Here is a 17,622-nt window from a genome sequence, read left to right as displayed (position 1 = left end):
AACACCCTATGGTCGAGGACCATTTGTGTACTTTACCCTTCTTTTTAATATGTTATATAAATGTTTTCATTAATAATGTAAAGTTGTGGTTATAGTTTATTGGTAAGAATTTTACTTTGGGGCCATGGAGGCCTGAGCTCGAATCTCAGCAGTCACAAAGCTCTTTACTAAGGTTTCAATTTTTAGTTTTTTTCTATTTTATCGGTGCTAATAAGGCCCTGGTCTTTCAATTACGGCTTGATTTGTTGACTATAAGGATTTTTCCCCCTATTTTATCGGTGCTAATAAGGCCATGGTCTTTCAATTACGGCTTGATTTGCTGACTATAAGGATTTTTTTTTCTATTTTATAGGTGCTAATAAGGCTCTGGTCTTTCAATTGCGGCTTGATTTGCTGTGATGGAGTATGTTTAGTGGTAGGGTAGGTTTGTTGAGTGGAGTAGGTAAAATACCTAATTTTTTGTATTTATTTTTTTTAGTGTCATTTAAAAATAGATAGTGTATTTGGTGGGATTTTGGCTGATTTGGGTGTTATTTGCAGGTGCTGTTTGACAGGTTAATGACTATGGTCCGGACAAAACGAGCATCTACACCAAACGAACATAAAGCCAGTTGTTTATTTGTTCTGATCCAAATTTAGATGATATAAACCTACTAATAACATCTAACAACAGACAAATGACATTGTACAAGGACACTGCAATGTATATCTACCGCATATTATATATTTCAATGCATTACATGGGGGTAGAGAAGAAGCACCACTAGGCGCTAGCATCAGATCGTAACATTTCTTGTGACCCTCTGATGCAGCGGCCGACACTCCTCTTGTATTCATCTCTTCTTTCTCTCCACTCCTTCGGTGCATATATGCACCAAAGTGTTGATCGTGAACACAAAAGAATCATTTGAATCTTTGGCCACTCAAAAAAACATCTTTAAATTCATTAATACAAAGTTCACATATGAAATTCTATGATCAAATGCAGCAAATTACCGTAGACCCAACCAATTATTGTTTAATGGGGCTCGACTATTCCAACACAATGTGTTCCGGCTTTAATGCTGTTGAAATCCTATTAAACTCCTCCTCCCGAATATAATCGACTTTATTGATCGAAACTTTGGCCACCGTCATGAAACTGGAAACAGCTACGCCGTGGCGTTTGGCCATATCAAAGGCAAACATTGCAATCCTCGGACTCGAGAAGTCACGAACACCGGTGTCCACGTTGAGGCCAGCAAGCACGTTGGAGACGAACATTACACTGCAGCCGGAAAACAAAAAGGCTAACGGAATGGAGAAGGAAGTCACAAATTCCGGGGTGAAGATTTCATCGACCAGAAACTCAGCGCCGTAGGCTTTAACGAGAAGCTGATAGCATAATTCGATACGTAACTGGATCATGGCGTCGTCGGTGGCAGTGGGATATACATTGTTTGCTTCATAGAATTTCAATGAGCAGCGCACTGTTGAGTTTGACGCCATCTGTACCATGCACAGCCGTTACTCTTGCTTGAATCGTCGGAGTTTCTGTCGATATAAATCCCACTACTAATATTTGAAAGAAGAAAAAAAAAGGAGAAACCGCCTAAATATTTTAGCTTCATAGTTTTGGGTGTTTATAAAAGGTGGAGTTTCCAAGTAGATCTACTATAGATATTATTAAAAATTGAAAATATTTAAGATTATAATAAATGTTATATTTTGATTTAAATTATAATTGGTGATTAAATTAAATTTTATTATACTTCTAGTGTTTAAAGATCATTTGGTAATTAAGTTTATTTAGTAGAGTAATTATTTATTCCAGTATAAAATTCTTATAAAATAAGAATTTTTGGTTACCAAGTATATTTAATTCTATAAATAAAAATTATGTATTAAACGTTAGGATGATGTGAAAGATAATTGTTTTTGGAAAAATGCAATCTGTGAGCACCATTTTTTATTCAAACCCCATACTTCTTACACATCATTTTTTATAAATGCACCATCTTTTGCCCATTGCCTCCCCACGTGAAGAACACCAACAACAACCCAAGCACCACTTCATTTAATTAATTAATCCCATACCCCACACCATACCTCCACTAGCTCCCATGTGCTGCTGCCACCTCCACTCATCTGCAAATAATACCAAATAGCACCATCCACTACAAATCCACTAAACCAAATCAAACCTGCTCCACCGAAAATCCATTAAAAACAAATCCCACATACTCAATGCCAGATCATTCAGCAACAAAGAAGAAGGCATAAAGAGGGGGCAGTCGAAAACAAGAAGGGGGGAAAACACGAACCATCGGCAATAGAGAGAGCATTGTTCATCGAAAAAAAAAAGTGTAAACAGAGACTGCTACCCTATTCGAAACGAAAAAAACAGTGTGGAAAAGAGTTTTTTTTTCTCCCATTCGAAACAATGTAATAGAGGGGTTTCTCCTTCAAATTTACGAAGAAAGCAATACAAAGCAATACAAAGCAAGAAAAAGGATTCCAGTTTTCAATTCTTTACATTTCCAACAATTCATCTCTGATATTTGGTAGCAAATACAAAACTAAAATAAAAGAAAGGTCCTTCGAGTTTACCTACGATTGGGGTCCCTTTGCCAAAGTATCACCATCATTGGAGGTAGGTAAGAATGCTGTGAGTTCCCCCCCCCTCTAATCCTTGCACATCGTTTTTTTTTATTTAATCTTCATCCATCGGGGTTTCAAATATAAAAACAGAAATAAATAGGGATAAGGAGCTTACCGATTTGAGCCACCGGGTTTAAGACCGAGGCATTGAAGGTCGCTCGGGAAACCTTGCATAGGAGTTAGGGGTTACTTCATCGATTGGGATTCTAAAATAAAAACGAAATAGAAACGAGAGAGATCATTTTACCTTTGTTATGTTTTGGTCTTCACGGGAGTAGAGATATAGTTTAGGTGTTCCAGAAGTTTCGGGCTAGAGAGAAATCGAGGGGCTTGTAGGTCGACACGGAAGTTTGTTTAGGCTTCTCGTCCGTGCTAGTTGACGTCGGAGTTTTTGGTTTAGAGTTTCTCGGCGACTGTTGGAGCTTTAGGCTCTGTGGTTCTCGGTTTGCTATCGGGGAAGAGAGAAGTTGAGGAGAGGAGCACGGCTGAGGGATGAATCAAATGAAAATATGGTTTCAAAATCCCTTAATATGGTATAAATATAAGGTAAAACGGCGTCGTTTTTGTGACTTAGGGTTTTTATATATTCGGCGCATGGGTGAATCATGTAGGGAGGGTCTCTAGTTTGTAAACGTTCCATTATGGTTATTTAATGAATTTTTATTTTATTTTATTTTGAGTGTTAATGTTTCATTACTTATATTTTAGGCCTATTTTCTGTTTATTTTATTATTAATGTGAGTATTCGATTTTGGCTACGGTATTTATAAAGGTTTTAGTTTGGTCACTAATTTAGTGTTTTGTGTATTTTTATGGGTGTTTAAATTTAGGCTATGACATTTGAAAACATATCATTTTAGTAATTGCCTTGTTTTGTTTTAATTTGGTCCTCCATGTTTTCGGTTATTTTATGTTAGTCTTAAATATTGTATATATATATATATATATGTAAATATTATAAAATATATAAGTTATGTCTTTATTCCTATAATTATAGTTTTACGTATATATATGTTGTAAATACATATTTCACATATATTTTTGTTTCATATTCCAGGCATGTACTAAATAATATATGTATATATATACTTAATATATTTGAGCTTACACATTTATTTTGGTGTTATACATATATATTTAATATATTTTTGACTCTACTTTATATATATATATATATATAATTAATTAATTAATTAATACAAATTTACTTGATTTTGTTATAAGCATGTAAAGTAATTTCAATTGTATTAATGTTATTATGTGGATTGATTTATTTGTTACTTATTATATTTTAAAAATCTTATATATTCATACGTATATATTTTACTATTCAAATTTTTAGCAAGCACTATTTTATTAGTTTTAATGTTATTTATTTAAATATATTTCAAGAACACTTTTAAATAATTCACTCGAAGCAAAATTAATTAAATTTCAATAAACATATCATAGTTTAACTTTATATTTGATTCCTAATTTCCACATTTACGACAACGTGTAAGTGACACAGTACAAATTTTGGGTGCTGAGAGGGTTTTAATCCTTCCTCACGCGTAACCGACTCCCGAACCTATTTTAATCGAATCTTTGGTAAATGCAGACCAACTTTTGTCTTAAAAACGATTTTTCTTAAAATTATTTTTAAAAGACATTTTTAGGTATTCGACTTACCTAACCCAAAGGTCGATAGCGACTCTTTTCAATCTTACCTAATTTAATTCAGAATCACCAATTTTTCCAAAATTAAAAGTCGTAACTGTTTTTAAAACAATTAAACGATTGTTCCGTCGAAAAACGGTTATGGCAGCTTGGCGACTCCACTGGGGACTTTTTTTTAGAGTCAGTCTGTAAGTCGTTTACAAATTGTTGTTGTGGTGAAAATTATGAGTTCGTGTCTTTATTTAACTTATGATCATTTTATTGAAGTTTTTAATTGCTTCATTATTTTTATTGTCATACTAACATTTGAATTTTTGCTTTATGATTTGTCCAAGTTTTTATCGAGTGGTGTCGTTTTCCTTTTGAGTCAAAGGGTTGAATGTTCCTCCTCACACACATCACGGGCATTTGCATAACATAAGCTCTATACCCGAGCTCTGAACCTTTCTAAGTGGGAGCGAAAGCGAAGCCTTCGTGAGAATTTATTCTCCGTGCATGCCTAGCAAGTAACTTCGGGATTCATATACCTTATGTCTTCGAGGGAATTTATTCTCCGCATAGGCATAAGGGAATGTATCCTCTCAAATTGAACTCGTTCTGCTTGAAACTTGTAATGGGTGATGATCGAGGGTTTGACAGCCCAAGGGGGCACCGACATCAAGGATACATGCAATATTATGTATTTTACTCTTCGTGTTCTTTATGTTTTATAATGGATTATTATTCATCTCGCCTGTTGAGGTAAACAGGGCCTAACCACGTCAAATCATGTATGTTGTTCATGTCTTATTTTATGTTAATATTGCTTTGATTGTTTTTCTGCTCTCAAATTCGTAGTAATAAGGGTTTACAATTATCATCATAAACTAAATAAATAATTTGGACATTTTCTTGTAACAATGAAACTAGTCACTTTAGATCATATAAGACTATATATGGATTAAGCTATTGAAAGACCATCGAAAACCAAAAAATAGAGTTGAGCATTGTGAGAAAATATCCACCAACACAAAATTGTGTATCCAAATTCAATTTGAGAGTCCATAGCAAGGTAGATAAATAGAATTACAAATAAGTGTCATCTTGATGGCGTCGTCAAATCTCACCATAAGAAAACATAAATAAAAGAATGACCAAATGGTCGATAAAGAAACAGAAAATATGCCACAAAAAACAGATAAAAACTTGACACAAATTCAGAATTATTCTTATTAAAAATTAAAATGAAACAAAGAGAAAAAAAGAAACGATGGATGACAATCAACATTAAAACTAGTGCCACCGTCAACTAAATAAAATTAAATAAAAAATTTAATTTAATCGGTAGATAATGTGATAAACTCTAAAAGGAAAATGAAGGAGAATGACTAAGGTTTACTCCGTGTAGTTAAAGAAAGGATTTTAACTATGAGAAAATAACCTATATATATATTTTTGTCCTTGTTAGTATAATTGTTAAAAAACAAGGTATTTTTAAAGAGCAAAATCATACATGGAATATGATTGTTAGCATGATGAGTCAGCAACAATGCTACTCGTGCTTAGTCTGCATGGTGATGTTAGTTAAGTAGTTAGCAGCTTCTTGAAGTTGTTAGTACCAGTTAAGGTTGTTAACATCAGTTGTAAAAATTGTTAGGCTTATAATAGTCCTTAGAAGATGTATATAAACAACTGAAGTCTTGTAATCCAAGCACAGTTTTGCAATGATCAATATACTAGTATTCTTTTTTCTTTACTGCATTCTTAACATGGTATCTTTCGCTAAGGTTCTAAGCATTTTGTTTTCACGCTTCTAGATTTGTTTTCTTTATGTTTCTTCACTCATGGAGTTGAGCATTACAGCTGAAATAGTTGAATCAGAGAGCCTTAAGGCCAAAGAAGAAGCTAAGATCGAGGAGACCATCATCTCCGGCGATTTTAACTTAGAGAACGGCAAGGAACCGATTATCGTTGTTGTAATTGTCACTGCCGATCACCATGCCAAGGTTCCTTTCACCATTTCTCCAGAAAAAACTGTCAAGTCAGTCCAAGAGACCAAGAGCATGAAGAACGATAAGAAAAAGAAACAGAAGAATGAGGTGCAAGTCTCCATCACCAAGCCCTTCGTCTTCTATTTGAATGCCAAGAGGTACATCAATGAGTTCAACGAGGTTGAACTTTGCGGCTTAGGAATGGCTATTCCTACTATTGTCACCATAGTTGAGATCCTGAAGCGAAATGGATTTGCAATCCAAAAAGGAATAACGACATCGACTATGCTCAGCACCCATGAGGATCAAAAGGGTCGACAGATTGAGAAAGCTAAGATTGAGATAGTGCTGGGAAAAGCTGAGAAATTTGAGGCCGTCTGGAGTGAAAATGAAGAAAATAAAGAAAAAGTCTTGAAGAAAAAAAAGTTGTTGCATGTTGCCGATCGATTTAGCTTAAGCTGGTATTGCTGTTGAATTATGTACACTTTTACTATAGATTTAGGTTGCTCGATTACCTTCAGCTTGCATTTCTTTGTTACCTGTTTGCTTCTCTCACAAGGTGATCATGAAACTTTGAGGCTTAACAACCAAGTTTACTTGGAAAGAAAATTATCTGGGGAGGATTATGAGTTTAACAGCCCTGTCCTCCTTAACTAGACAAAATATGGTGTTTTCTTGCCCAAGAGAGGCTTCAGATTACACCCGGATGCTCGTAGCTTAACCGCCTTGCTTCCAACAAAAAGAAAGTTCGAATAAGTGAGGAAGGACAAAAGAACAGAAGAAGAAGTAGAGGGAATATTAGCATGATGAGTCAACAACAATGCTGCTCGTGCTTAGTATGCATGGTGATGTTAAGTAGTTAGCAGCTTCTTGAAGTTGTTAGTAGCAGTTAAAGTTGTTAACATCAGTTGTAAAAATTGTTAGGCTTATAATAGTCATTAGAAGCTGTATATAAACAGCTGAAGTCTTGTAATCCAAGCGCAGATTTTCAATGATCAATATACTAGTATTCTTTTTTATTTACTGCATTCTTAACAAGGATTGATTGATAATTTTAATGGTTTTTTAAAATTTATTTTTAAATAAATTTAAATGAGTAAAAATGAATGTTTTAGATTAATAATTAAAATAAAAAATTACGAAAAAAGTAAATTAACCTTAATTTATAGTTAATCATTAACCATTGACCCTGATGATAGGGGTGTAAATGAACATAGCGTTCTGTGAGTTGTTCGTGAATCATTCATATAATGTTTGTTTATGTTTGTTTGTTAAGCTAAATAAACAGACATGAGCAAAAAATTATATTCATTTAATAAACGAACAAACACAAACAAATGTGTGTTTGGTTCATTTATGTTCACAAATAACCTCGTTTAGGGGTGTTCATTCGGTTAATACGGTGGCCGACCGAACCGAATTACCATTAACCGAATTAATCGAACTTTTTTCCCTTTACCCGTTAACCGAATTTTTTTTCGAAAATATTAACCGAACCGAATAAATTTCGGTTAATTCTGTTAATTTTAGAATTAACCAATTTTTTTTAAAATTTTCTAATTTATATAAAAATTAAATATTTTTAATTCAAAAAATAGTTTACAATTTATTTAAATAATATATAATTATAAAATAAAAAATTTATATAAATATTTTAATTAATTAATATTGATTTAGGTTTAAAAGTTATTAGATCTTAAATTATTAATTGAGTTTTAAATGGTTTGGCTAAACTCATATGTTATATATAATATATTTAATTATTTTTCGGTTAATTAACCGATTTCGAAACCGAATTAACCGTTAACTGAATTCTAAAATTTTTATTAACTGTTAACCGACCGAACTAATTCGGTGGCCGACCGAATTAACCGAACTAATTCGGTTCGGTCGGTTAATTCGAAAAAATGAACACCCCTAACCTCGTTTATAAACTCATTTATAAGCTTGTTTATGAGCTCGTTCATTTATATTCATGAACAAACTCATTTACCCGATTCTCCTTTTCCTTTTTATTTTTTTACATTTTAAATATTATTGAAGATACGATTTAAATATAACACATTATAAAAGTTGCATTTTAAACTATGAATTTTAAAGAGTTTAAGCACCAGTGACGTAATTTTTATAATTATTCTTTAGCTTGCAAATGAAACTAAAAACAAATATATAAATTAACGATAAACAAACACTAAAACAAAGTTAAACGAGCACTAAATGAACGTTAAACGAACATGTTCATGAACACGTTCGTTAACATATAAACGAATATGTTCGCGAACATTAAATGAATGCTAAACGAACATATTCATGAACACGTTCATTAACGTATAAATGAACATGTTCGCGAACATTAAATGAACATGTTTGTGAACAATAAATAAACGAACACAAACACTTCAAAAATAAATAAACGAACATAAACATAACCTTATTCGTTCAAGCTAGGTTCATTTACACCCCTAGTAGACGATTAATTATTGATCATTAACCCATGATTCAAATCATTGATGGTTGACTATCGACCATTGACCTATATAAAAAATTAAATTATTGGTCTTTTAATCATTAATTGTTGGTTGATTTTGATCCTAAAAATTTTAGTTTAAATCGTTCAAATTTAATCTATATTCTTCTATTAATGATTCACATAATTATTCTAATTTTCGGAAGATACCTAGACGATTTCAGAGAACATATTGTTTGAACATATTGCGTGAAAACGCATCGAATCTTATCTGGGTCGATCTAAACCTAAGCCCAAACTTAAAGTCTGGATTAGTCATCAAACTATTCTTTTAATAAAATCTTATCGAGTCCCACGGTAGGCAATTCATAATTCTGACTGCCGGAGGTCTTCCACGGAAGATGCTCTCAACCTGACGTTGGGGGCAGCCTACTACCTTACCTCCCCTTATCCCATTACATATGAGAATAGGGTCAGCTAATTTATTTTTTAAACTCGATTTTCTTTATCAGTCTAATCAAATGAGGGCAGATCCCACTACTAGAGGGTAGCATTTTTGATCGATGCCATATAACCTAAAAAATGGAGGAAAAGAAGAAGAAAGAGAAAGCAAAGAGAAGGAGTCTCAACTTTCCTTAAACTCATTAAGCCCATGCGGGCTATCAGCCACCTACAACTGAGCCTCACCATGTTCAAAGTCCCTGGTTATCACCATTGATTGAGTTACCACCTTTCTACCACATCATACAATGCCACCTCTTTTACTCGAGAGCTCACCACAATAGTTGCTATGTCTCTCGGCCTACCCCATATCTCCCGGTGAACATGGATGAATCGAGAGGAGAATGCGAGCAGTTGTTTCTCTTAATAAAAATCATTATATATTTTAGATTTTTTTTTTAAATTTCTATTAAAATTCTGTTTTCATCCTTGAAATTTTATAAATTTATTCATTTCTTACTATAAAATCTTACGTCCGTGTCTGTTAGTAAAATACATCGTTTTATGTCGAAATCCATGTCACGCTTTCTTGGCAGTCTCCCAAATTAATGGTGGATCTAATGTTTTATAAGATTGAGCATATGTCCATCATGAAATTTGAATTTTATTTATTTATTTTATTAATGATATTCACCTTAAAATTTTATTTGTGCTCACACCGTTTAAAAGTTTTATATTATTAATATAATTGTGTTCATTCTAAAAATATATTATTAATACATTTTTAAAAGTAATAGATAAACAAAGTAGTACTAGCATCACCTTGTTTTTGTTCATTGTAGTAGCGTCATCTAGTACAATTGATAACATTAATGTTAAAGGCATAAAGTTTGAAAAGTAAAGCTGAGACTTCTTTTTCTTTTTCTGTTTGGTTGTAGGGAAAAACATCCGAATCCCCACTCCCTTTTCTTTTCCCCAACATACTCAAGTTTGAGCTTTGAATTGCATACTCAAGCCCCTCATCAAGAATTTTATAAAATTAATAACTGATAGTTTCAGTTAAACTTTGAGCTTTACTAGTTTAATTCCAATTAAATTATTACAGTACTAAATGAATAATTTTGTTTGAATTTTCTCCTGACTTTTACTGTATGAACGAACATTGATAAAAAAAATCATGTCAGTAACAACTAACCAGACCTACTAATATCATTGTAGAAATACGAAGACTAAATTATGGCAATATATAGCAGACAGATTAAATTCTAAATTTCAGCATAGTAGAGGGACTGGGGTTTAAATCATAATTAGACCTTTGTTTTAAAATCGAATGATCATGAATGCGAGATATGAGAATGTTTTTAGCTGATGTTAGCCATTAGTACAATGCTGGTTACTTGAGTTTGAAGTGTCATTTCTGCATGTGTATATATATTAAAGAGTAGAGTTGGTTGACTCAGAACCAGATAATGAGAGAGAAGGAAAGAAGACAAAACATGACCTATGGTCGTTTTCTTCTAACCACCGCAGGTCGTAGAGTAATGATAATCTATTAATATATGTCCAAAACTCCCCGAGAACAGAACCTATGGATCATGGTCAGATTCAGACAGGAAAATGAGAGCTTCTCTTTGGGTGTACTGTTTTCTGTTGTTAGGTTTTGGATCATGATGCACAGATGTGCAATGGGTTTGCCTTATGTGATCGAGGGAAGATGTAGTATAGAATATAAAAAGTGAAAGTGAAAGTGAAGCATCTTATTGGTGTCAGAGTGGCATGTGCAACTATGAGGGGGTAAAGTTTTGGTTAGCAGTGACTGAGGGGTGGAAACTGGAAACTAACACCAAATCCCATAAGGCGCAGCCACATGTGTTTCAGTGTTTGATATCAGACTATATACAGTTGCATACTCAAGAATTTTGTTCAGAAAACTTAAGAAAACTTAAGAAGTTATACTAAAATTTTTAGAGGGTGCGAAGTTATAAAATGATAGGAGGTGCGAAATTGATAATCAATAGAAAATATGAAGAAAATACTTAAAATATAAGAGAATTTAAATTTTTTAAAAGGTGTGATCCCCCTGCACCACTCAGCTCGTCCCTGGTTGCATAGCATAGTGGGAAACCATGTCTGCCTTGAGCCTTGCCTCTTCTAGTGCACTTAGGCGAATGTGTTAAGGCTGCCCACTTGCTTTCCTTTCCAACTAAATATGAAATGAAATATCTCAGCTTTTTGCATGAAAACCAGAGAAGGCCGTATCCTGTCCAAAACTAATAGGGAATTAGATTCCAACCCCACCACCCACCATTTTCTTCATTGTGAACTATATCTAAATCTTTAAATTAATTATTATATGCATCTAATATATCATGTACTAGTTATTCTATTAGTTAGTGTCATGCATGCAAAGCAAAGTGATAAGGTTTTCAAATAATGCATATAGAGAAGTAGAAAACTACATGCACATGGGGGGAGATAAACTACTATAAGAAGTAAAACAAAATGGATGTGCATGATATTTTTAATATTACGTTTATTATTAATGATGCTAACTACTCTGATTGAATTAGATTAATAAGGCTAATTAATCACCAAAGAAAGAGCATTAAAGGGGAAGATAATGGGGGTGTCGTTGGTATTAGGCCTTTTCTGCACTGTCGAAATCAGCCTTATTTTTATATATATTACGCAATGGTACCCTACGGCCTTGGCCAGTTGTGGCATTGGAATCCCGACCATTGCTTCTCATTAGAAAAAGGAGAAAAGAAAAGAGTGGTTTTGATTTTCCACTTTATCGCCACGTTATTAACTTTTAAATGTAATTAAAAAAAGAGAAAGATGCCTATTTTTTCTACATTTGAAATTGGGATTACAATATTTAATGCTTAAATTATCATTTGTTTTAGTTATAAAATAAAATAAAATATCATTTCTAAATATGTAATACGTAAATATAATATAGTTCATGACATAGATAAAGAAATTAGCAACGACATTGTTATTAATTTCGATCTTTACCGTTGGAACACAATTATCTGTTCGAATTATAAGAGGTGAATCACAATCAATCAATTTATCATCTTTATTAACCTATTAACTCACCTTAAACCACCACCTCAACTATTGACCATGGACGAATAACATTGACTTTTAGAAAATTTAGAAAAAATAATTTAAATATTAAAGTAGAAAAAAAGTAAATATCAAACTAAGAAAACCAATTCAGTTAAATGAATAAACAGGGAATAAAACTTTATTTCTTCTGATGAATAGATAATGAATGAAGTGGGGTAATGGATTGCCGTATGAATTGATGGAAATAAAAGGAAAGCAAATTACAGATAATGATTGATGATGTAGCATGGTTGATGCGTGTTTCTCTTTTGATTTGAAAATTACTACATAGTTACGTATAGAATAGAGCATAGCAAGGCATACGTCACCACCATAGAATCACGTCCATATATAAAGAGCAATTGAGCTTATCTCCGAACAAATGACAGAGCTCCTGTTATTTCACACAATAAAGATTGTCGGCTCGATAGCTCAGCTTTAAAGATGATAACCATTATTCATTCTCAACCTTTGCTTTCCTCTTTGAACAAGTACCACATTTGTAATATGTTCATAATATTCATTCTTATGAGCTAGCATAAGATACGAAGACATGCATGAATGAGAAATACACTCATTTTCTAATGACTACCATTTGACTAATCCACCACCATGTATTGGCAAAAGGGTGATAATTACTTTTGCTATTATCTTTATATCTCCCGATGCATCATCATGCATCAACTCACTTTTGGAGCACTAAAACAAATACAGTCCACAACATGAAAGATCAAAGAAAGCTTATAGATGAAGGAACACTTCTTCCACTAAAACCCTAAATAAATATATGCAATATAATAAACACAAAAAGCAACGAGGGAATGAAGGAATAATGATAATAAAAAATAAACAAAAACAAAAGCCCTCTCTTCCCGTCTGCATGCCTCTCCTCTCTTTAATTCTCTCCTTTCTTGGCCTCCGGCATTCCCCCTAGTGCATGGATTCTCTACCTTATTAAACAACCCATAAAACTTTATAAAATAAATTTTTAAATATTAACAATGGTTTTCTCTTCTGTTTCAATCTATTCAGACCCTCCCAACTGGCAGCAGGTAAGGGTTTTTTTCCTTCATCAATTTCTATCCATAGTCTGTGACTTTGTGCTCCCAAAGTAAAGCAAATTCAAAAGATAAATATTCCTATTCCTTTGTGATCTTCTTACTGAATATACCAAATATTTTTTTCTTCTTTTTTTTTACAATTGTAACGATTTACTTTGGTTTTTTGGTTGTAGCATCATAATCATCAACATGGAACTGATACTGGTAGTGAAGATCCTCAGCTTCCACCTCTTCCACCACCTTCTCATGTTGGGGCTGCTGGTGGTGGTGGCGGAGGCTTCATAAGGCCTGCTTCAATGGCTGATCGAGCCAGGCTAGCAAAGATTCCACAGCCAGAAGCAGCACTGAAATGTCCGAGGTGTGAGTCCACTAACACCAAATTTTGTTACTACAATAACTATAGCCTTTCACAGCCACGTCACTTTTGCAAGACGTGTAAGCGGTATTGGACTAGAGGGGGCGCCCTTAGAAATGTTCCGGTCGGTGGAGGATGCCGAAGAAACAAGAAAAACAAGAGCAGTAGCGGTAGCAGCTCGAAATCCACTGCTTCTGCCGAGATGCAAGGACAAGGTGGTTCGAATTCAACAAATGCTGTTAATATTCCTTCTGAAATCACAGGTCATTTGTCACAGAAAACGCCTCATTTACCCTTCATGGCTTCTTTGCAAAGTTTTCCTCAGTTTGGTTTGGGAAGTATTGGCTTAAACTTTAGCGGAATTCAAGGGACAACAACTGGCAGTGCACAATCCGAGATGGGATTTCAGATAGGAATTCATCAGCAGTTCCCTTTGTTTGAGCCAACCAATGGTTTATACTCATTTCAAAGTGAGAGCATGGAAGGATCATCTTCCATGGTGGGAGAAAACCAGCTTCTCCGTTCCATAGCTTCAATCTCTAGGGTTTGTCAGCTGGATCCAGTAAAAATGGAGAACAACAACAACAACCAAGGGCTGAATCTATCAAGATCAGTGATGGGTGGCGTTTCGGAGAATAATCAGTACTGGGGAGGAAATAGTTGGACAGATTTAGCAGGTCTCAACTCTTCTAATACTAATCATCTCTTATAGCTGGTTTCAGTCTTTCTTCATTGACAGCAGTTTAAAGCTTTAATGACAGATATTATTAGTTGACATAAAAGTTGCAGTGTTCCCTTGATCACCTTGACTCACTCACAAGCTTCAACGTCACAAAACACTAAGATTGGCAGAATTGATGTTGCATGTTTGACAGTGTATATATATATATATATTGGGTTTTATTAAGGTATCTGTTTGTTTATTTTGTTTGCATGGAGCTTGTTTACAGAGTGATATGTTCTCTCTGTTTATGTGTGAAGTTAAGGAATCTGTTATCTGACATTAATATAAGCTAATTTTCCTCTCTGAAATATCCCATCTCCCATTCCTATTCTATCATGCACGGGAAGTTAATATAATAGAATTTAAGGTATGTCACCTAGCTCTCGCTTATGGTTTTGATTCAACTCGACTCCAAACTTCATCGGCGTCCCCATGCAATTGTAAACTGTTCACCTCGAGGCCATGCATTTCTAGAGATGGATCGAGGAATTGTAGACCTTATAATCCGTATGCAACGCATTTTTAATATAACTTCTTAAACTCATATTGACATAAATTTTTGTATTTGTCTGTGTACATATATATATATATATATATATCCAAAAGGTTAGGCACTAGATTACATGAACAAAAACAGTGTTTTTCAGTCTTCTTACACAAATTCTGACTCGTCCGAGCTAGTGGGAATTTCCCAATCTAATGATTTCATATTTATATTAAGCATCATCGTGAGATAGATCCTAAGTTTTTTTTGCTTAAAACAAAAGAAAAAGAAAGGGAATCAAAGGGGATATTTGCTCTTCCTCTTTGCAGGGACCAAAGGCTCCTGCCTTGCATCAACGAATAAAGCAATTCTTCTGATAATTTCGAGAGAAAAAAATTTGAAAATGACATTAATGTATAACATGTTAATATTTAGACTGATATAAAGTTTATTTTACAAATGTTTGTGCTTATAAGCTCATGTCAATCTAATATTTTTTATTAGTTCAAGAAAAATCAACACGATAATTATACAAAAATGGTAGCATCGCTGCATCTAGACATAGGGGCGGACCTTATAGTTGTCTTGGGTGTCTCAAGCAACACCTTAAAATTGTCTATTTAGTGTTAATTTTTCTATTTTTTTTTAATTAATACAAGTGCCACTCTTAATATTGTGTGTAACTATTGCTCTTTATTATAGGAAAAAATTAATATCCTATTTAAAATTAAAAAAAAAAAAGAGATCAAGCCTAAAAAACAAACCTTAAGCCCATGAATCAAGTACATGTTTTTAGTTTTATGGGAATTGGGATATGGCAATTGGCAACATATTAGATCAAAAATTCGAAGGCTATGAAAACTGAAAACCTCGATTGAAGATTAGAAGGGCAACCGTGAACTGCCAGCAAGGGCTGAGGGTTGTGCCTATGTGGAAACTGAAAACCTCAATTGAAATTTCTAAAATAAATTTATAAGAGTTTTTTTGTACAACCCCTGAAATTTTGTCCTGGGTCCACCGGACGTAAAAGAAATTGTGTACGTAACTGTACTGATAGTGGAGCGGTCATCGAAGCTAGAAAGTTAGAAGAAACAGTTAGTAATAATCAAACTGAAATTATGTGATGACGAAAATGTGGGTGGAAATTGGAATTGGAAAGGGAAAGGGAAAACGGAAACTCAGATAAAGAAAGGGAGAGATAGGGCTTTGTTCAATGGTGGTGGTAGTGATGATGATGACGGTGACAGATTAGATATTGATCTTTAAAGTTATATTATTACATATTAAGTTATGGCTCCTAATAAATACATATTTTTGCGATATACGGATGTTTGGTAATTTGCGTTTTCTAGTTTCTGATGATGCCATATACGGATGTTTTGCGATTTCAATTTTGATAACCATCCTTGAATGAGCTTTTCTTTTTCTTCCTTATTTTTGCGATTCTAATTGTTTTATCAATGAAAAGGCTAAAAAAATGAGAAGGTTCTATTCTATAAGTAGTGTTAGCTTTCTCCTGAACAAAATGCTTGTGATGGATTAGTTATAGTGGACTAGGAATTTTGTCTTGAATTTTAACTTTCAAATCTCTTGGTGAACGTGGATGATTTGGTCATATATCTTGGCTCATAACTGATTCAAATCATGCTGGTTGAGTTGTGGTTTGTGAATTGCTTCTCTTATTGTTGTGATGTTGATCTAAAATCGGACGTTTTAGTTAATACAAGATGGCAGATGGTGAGCATATTCAACCGCGAACGCTATTTAAAACTCTGTTTACGCCCTCATGAAAATCTTGACTAACCGTGGTTATTCATTCACCACTACAGCAGAGCGTGAAATCGTGAGGGACGTGAAAGAGAAGCTATCATATATTGCACTCGACTACGAGCAAGAGCTAGAAACTTCCAAAACTAGCTCTTCCATCGAGAAGAGCTACGAGTTGCCTGACGGCCAAGTGATAACCATTGGGGGTGAGTGCTTCCGGTGCCCGGAAGTCCTTTTCCAGCCTTCCATGATAGGAATGGAAGCTGCAGGCATACATGAAACCACGTACAACTCAATCATGAAGTGCGATGTGGACATCAGGAAGGATTTGTATGGAAACATAGTTCTGAGTGGTGGAACTACCATGTTCCCAGGAATTGCTGACAGGATGAGCAAGGAAATCACTGCCTTGGCCCCAAGCAGCATGAAAATTAAGGTGGTGGCTCCACCCGAAAGGAAATACAGTGTGGATTGGGGGCTCCATCTTAGCATCTCTCAGCACTTTCCAGCAGGAATTATCTACTCATAAGTTTGGTTAATCGGTTGCACATGAACTGAACACCATTCATACATTTCCTCATTTTGATTGGAATGCAGATGTGGATTGCTAAGGCAGAGTATGATGAATCTGGTCCATCTATAGTGCACAGGAAGTGCTTCTACTCCTGAGAGTGCAACAGCAGCAATTGCAATGCCTTGTTTTGTTTGGTTTTTTAATCTATGCCTATGCCTGCCTATGTTCTAAATATTGACACGTGATTTTTTCAATAATTTTTTAATTTCTGTTTGTTTTAATGTATTAAATGCTTCTATTTATATTTTAAAATTAATTTTAAATTTTATTTATATAAAGATTAAAAATTAAATTAAATGATCGTGATATTTTATAATATTATATTTTTATTCAATAAAATTGTTCAATGAGTGGAAGAATCTAAAT

General features: G+C 33.9%; 1 protein-coding gene, 1 long non-coding RNA gene and 1 pseudogene across 3 annotated transcripts; 2 read left to right on the top strand and 1 right to left on the bottom strand.

The window, feature by feature from the left end:
• Positions 1-2,090: 2,090 nt before the first annotated feature.
• Positions 2,091-3,272, bottom strand: LOC120165771. Of its 2 annotated transcripts, none has more exons than XR_005519861.1 (4): positions 2,888-3,272; positions 2,756-2,807; positions 2,590-2,670; positions 2,091-2,127 (listed from the first exon to the last, which is right to left on the bottom strand). It is a non-coding gene; the product is annotated as an uncharacterized LOC120165771 (long non-coding RNA). The 2 variants fall into 2 exon arrangements; XR_005519862.1 differs by having other exon boundaries at positions 2,590-2,664; positions 2,888-3,257.
• Positions 3,273-12,481: 9,209 nt separating this feature from the next.
• LOC120165815 lies at positions 12,482-17,337 on the top strand (annotated as a pseudogene).
• LOC120165814 (dof zinc finger protein DOF2.2-like) lies at positions 13,119-14,575 on the top strand. The gene is made up of 2 exons (XM_039175251.1): positions 13,119-13,343; positions 13,526-14,575. The coding sequence occupies exons 1-2, from the start codon at positions 13,293-13,295 to the stop codon at positions 14,417-14,419; spliced, it is 945 nt and encodes a 314-aa protein (XP_039031182.1). The 5' UTR covers positions 13,119-13,292; the 3' UTR covers positions 14,420-14,575.
• Positions 17,338-17,622: the final 285 nt, after the last annotated feature.

This window comes from Hibiscus syriacus, unplaced genomic scaffold (assembly GCF_006381635.1).
Source record: "Hibiscus syriacus cultivar Baekdansim isolate YM2019G1 unplaced genomic scaffold, ASM638163v2 tig00111614_pilon, whole genome shotgun sequence".
Lineage (NCBI taxonomy): Eukaryota > Viridiplantae > Streptophyta > Magnoliopsida > Malvales > Malvaceae > Hibiscus > Hibiscus syriacus.
Note: the sequence above shows the minus strand (reverse complement) of the source record. Positions and strands in the feature narration are given on the sequence as shown.

Excerpts from the sequence above, each read along its gene's own strand:
- LOC120165814 (XM_039175251.1), top strand. The coding sequence starts at position 13,293 with ATGGTTTTCTCTTCTGTTTCAATCTATTCAGACCCTCCCAACTGGCAG. Across the intron at positions 13,344-13,525 it reads ACCCTCCCAACTGGCAGCAG|CATCATAATCATCAACATGG; the intron begins GTAAGGGTTTTT and ends TTTTGGTTGTAG.